Here is a 2,025-nt window from a genome sequence, read left to right on the forward strand (position 1 = left end):
TTTTTTTTTTTTCAAATGTCGACACATGGTTACGAGATAAAAGCTAAAGCTAGCTACCAACGTATGCGATTGTTTTGATTGTCATATGTTGGTAATTCACCTTCTGACACATCTAGGTCAAATATTGCGCCTTTATGCACCTTTAGGACCACAGCACTTCATCATGTTTTTGACACAGCAAGCGAAAACAAAACAGGGGTCACATTCACCGCTTGGAGATCCATATCGTCAGGGTTCTCCCACTTCAGGGACGCTGGGGTGAGCGGAACCACCACGATGTAGAACCACCTGTTGTGCACAGTCCATTCGTAACCTACATTCTAACGTGCATTTGTAACGTAGACACATAACCTACATAACGCACTGTAAACCAGGACAGCGCAGACCTGAACGGGGTTCCCGGTGGGACCCCGGGCAGCCGCAGCATGACTTTCCCGCCCTCCTCCACATCCTGCGGATACTCTGAAGGTTTGTTCAGGAGCAGGTCGGGAGCGGTCCGGATGGAGACCTGCTGTTGGAGGCCGCCGGCGCTGTTCCCGCGGCTCATGAGGACAAAAGAGTATTCGGTGTCGGGCGTGAGCTGCGTAATGAGCTTCCTCTTGTGTTCACCGCGCACCTCCACGCTCTGCTGGTTGTAGAGGATCTGCCGGAGACGACATCGCGGCCGCTATGACGTTCTCATTTCTGCTGCCATACTGTGAGCGGACACTTTGCAGGGAGCCTACCTTGAGGGGCACCTCGGACTCGAAGATCTCAGGAACATCCCAGGTCAGCAGCACGGACGTTTTCGTCACTGCCTTCACGCCAAAGTTCTTGGTGAACACTGACGGAAAACGGAAGGATCAACGGTAATCATTTGTTTTAATTGGACAAAAGTTCATGTACGTTTTGCTGTTTTGGAGCTGACCGGGCATTGTGGTAGACATGGTCCTGCTCTGTATGCTGGGGCTGAGCGGTCCGCCGCCCTTTGCGGTGAAGGCCTGCACCCGGATGTCGTAGGTGGTGTCCGGCTGCAGGCCGTTCAGGCTCATGTGGGTTTCCGCGGTGGCATCGGAGCTCTCGTTCTGGCTGTTGATGTCGCGGTACACCACCACGTACTTGACGATCTTCCCGTTACGCTCAGCTAGGGCGGGCGGCTCCCAGGCCAGCCGGGTGGCCGTGGCGGTCAGGCCCACCACACTCAAGTTGAGAGGGTAGCTGGCGGGAAGGTCCTCGGGAGTGCTGATTTCCTTCACGTACTCTTCGCCGTTGCCCGCTCGGTTCTTGGCGCACAGTTTGAAGATGTACGTGGCGCCTTTGTGGAGGCCGGTGACGGTGAAGTGGTCGTCGGTCTTGTGGAAGTCTCTGACGGCGAAGGCGTCCTCTTCGGCCCGCTTGTACTGCAGCCGGTAGCCCATGTGCTCGCCCACCATCTCCTTGGGCGGCTGCCATTGGATCAGCGCCGTGTTGCCGATGGTCGTGCTGATCATCATGGTGGGCTTGCCCGGTACTGTAAATGAAATCCAAGGACCCTCGATATGATGAGAACGTACGGTTTATTTTCACATTCGTAAATAATCAGAATACTTCCAGGTGGCAGGAAAGGGAGTGACTAGCACTGAAGTGGAATGAAACAACTTATTTGTGTTGAGGGTTACACGACTAAATATACAAACAGTGTATTTTTTGTTGTTGTTTAGATTTCTGAAACTTCGAATGTCAATTCGAAGTTTCGGTGCCATCAGAGAACACCGGAGCTTTTGCCACCTGGGAGTACGTATGAGTTCACGGTGAAATATCCCTCGGTGCGCACCGCACCTGCCCCCGTGGTGGTGACCAGCCGGGCTTTGCTGTGGGCGCCGTCTCCCTTGGTGGTGTATGCCGCCACCGTCAGTGAGTAGCTGGTCTCCGGCAGCAGGCCCGTCAAGATGGCTTCCTGTCGGGAAAGGAAGTGAACACTTTGAACAAAATCTACTGGGACACGACGGCGAAAGGGAATCGAAAACCGGTTCTTTTTGAGAAAAGTAGTTCCCAGTATTTGGATTA

At 53.7% G+C, this 2,025-nt stretch overlaps 1 protein-coding gene across 1 annotated transcript; it reads right to left on the reverse strand.

Annotated features, from left to right (window-relative positions):
* Window positions 1-161: 161 nt before the first annotated feature.
* Window positions 162-1,995, reverse strand: LOC109509780 (receptor-type tyrosine-protein phosphatase F-like). Its single transcript, XM_019859631.1, has 5 exons — window positions 1,798-1,995; window positions 908-1,489; window positions 726-823; window positions 387-643; window positions 162-288 (listed from the first exon to the last, which is right to left on the reverse strand). Exons 2-5 carry the CDS (start codon window positions 1,470-1,472, stop codon window positions 162-164), a joined length of 1,047 nt encoding a protein of 348 aa, XP_019715190.1. The 5' UTR covers window positions 1,473-1,489; window positions 1,798-1,995.
* Window positions 1,996-2,025: the final 30 nt, after the last annotated feature.

The sequence above is a fragment of the Hippocampus comes genome, unplaced genomic scaffold (assembly GCF_001891065.2).
Source record: "Hippocampus comes isolate QL1 unplaced genomic scaffold, H_comes_QL1_v1.1 C17029407, whole genome shotgun sequence".
Lineage (NCBI taxonomy): Eukaryota > Metazoa > Chordata > Actinopteri > Syngnathiformes > Syngnathidae > Hippocampus > Hippocampus comes.

Bases quoted from the DNA above. Each gene is read 5' to 3' on its own strand.
- LOC109509780 (XM_019859631.1), bottom strand. From the start codon at position 1,472: ATGATGATCAGCACGACCATCGGCAACACGGCGCTGATCCAATGGCAG. The intron at 644-725 runs GTAGGCTCCCTG...CGTCTCCGGCAG, and splicing joins AGTCCGAGGTGCCCCTCAAG to ATCCTCTACAACCAGCAGAG. The intron at 289-386 runs GTCTGCGCTGTC...TGTGCACAACAG, and splicing joins CCACCGGGAACCCCGTTCAG to GTGGTTCTACATCGTGGTGG.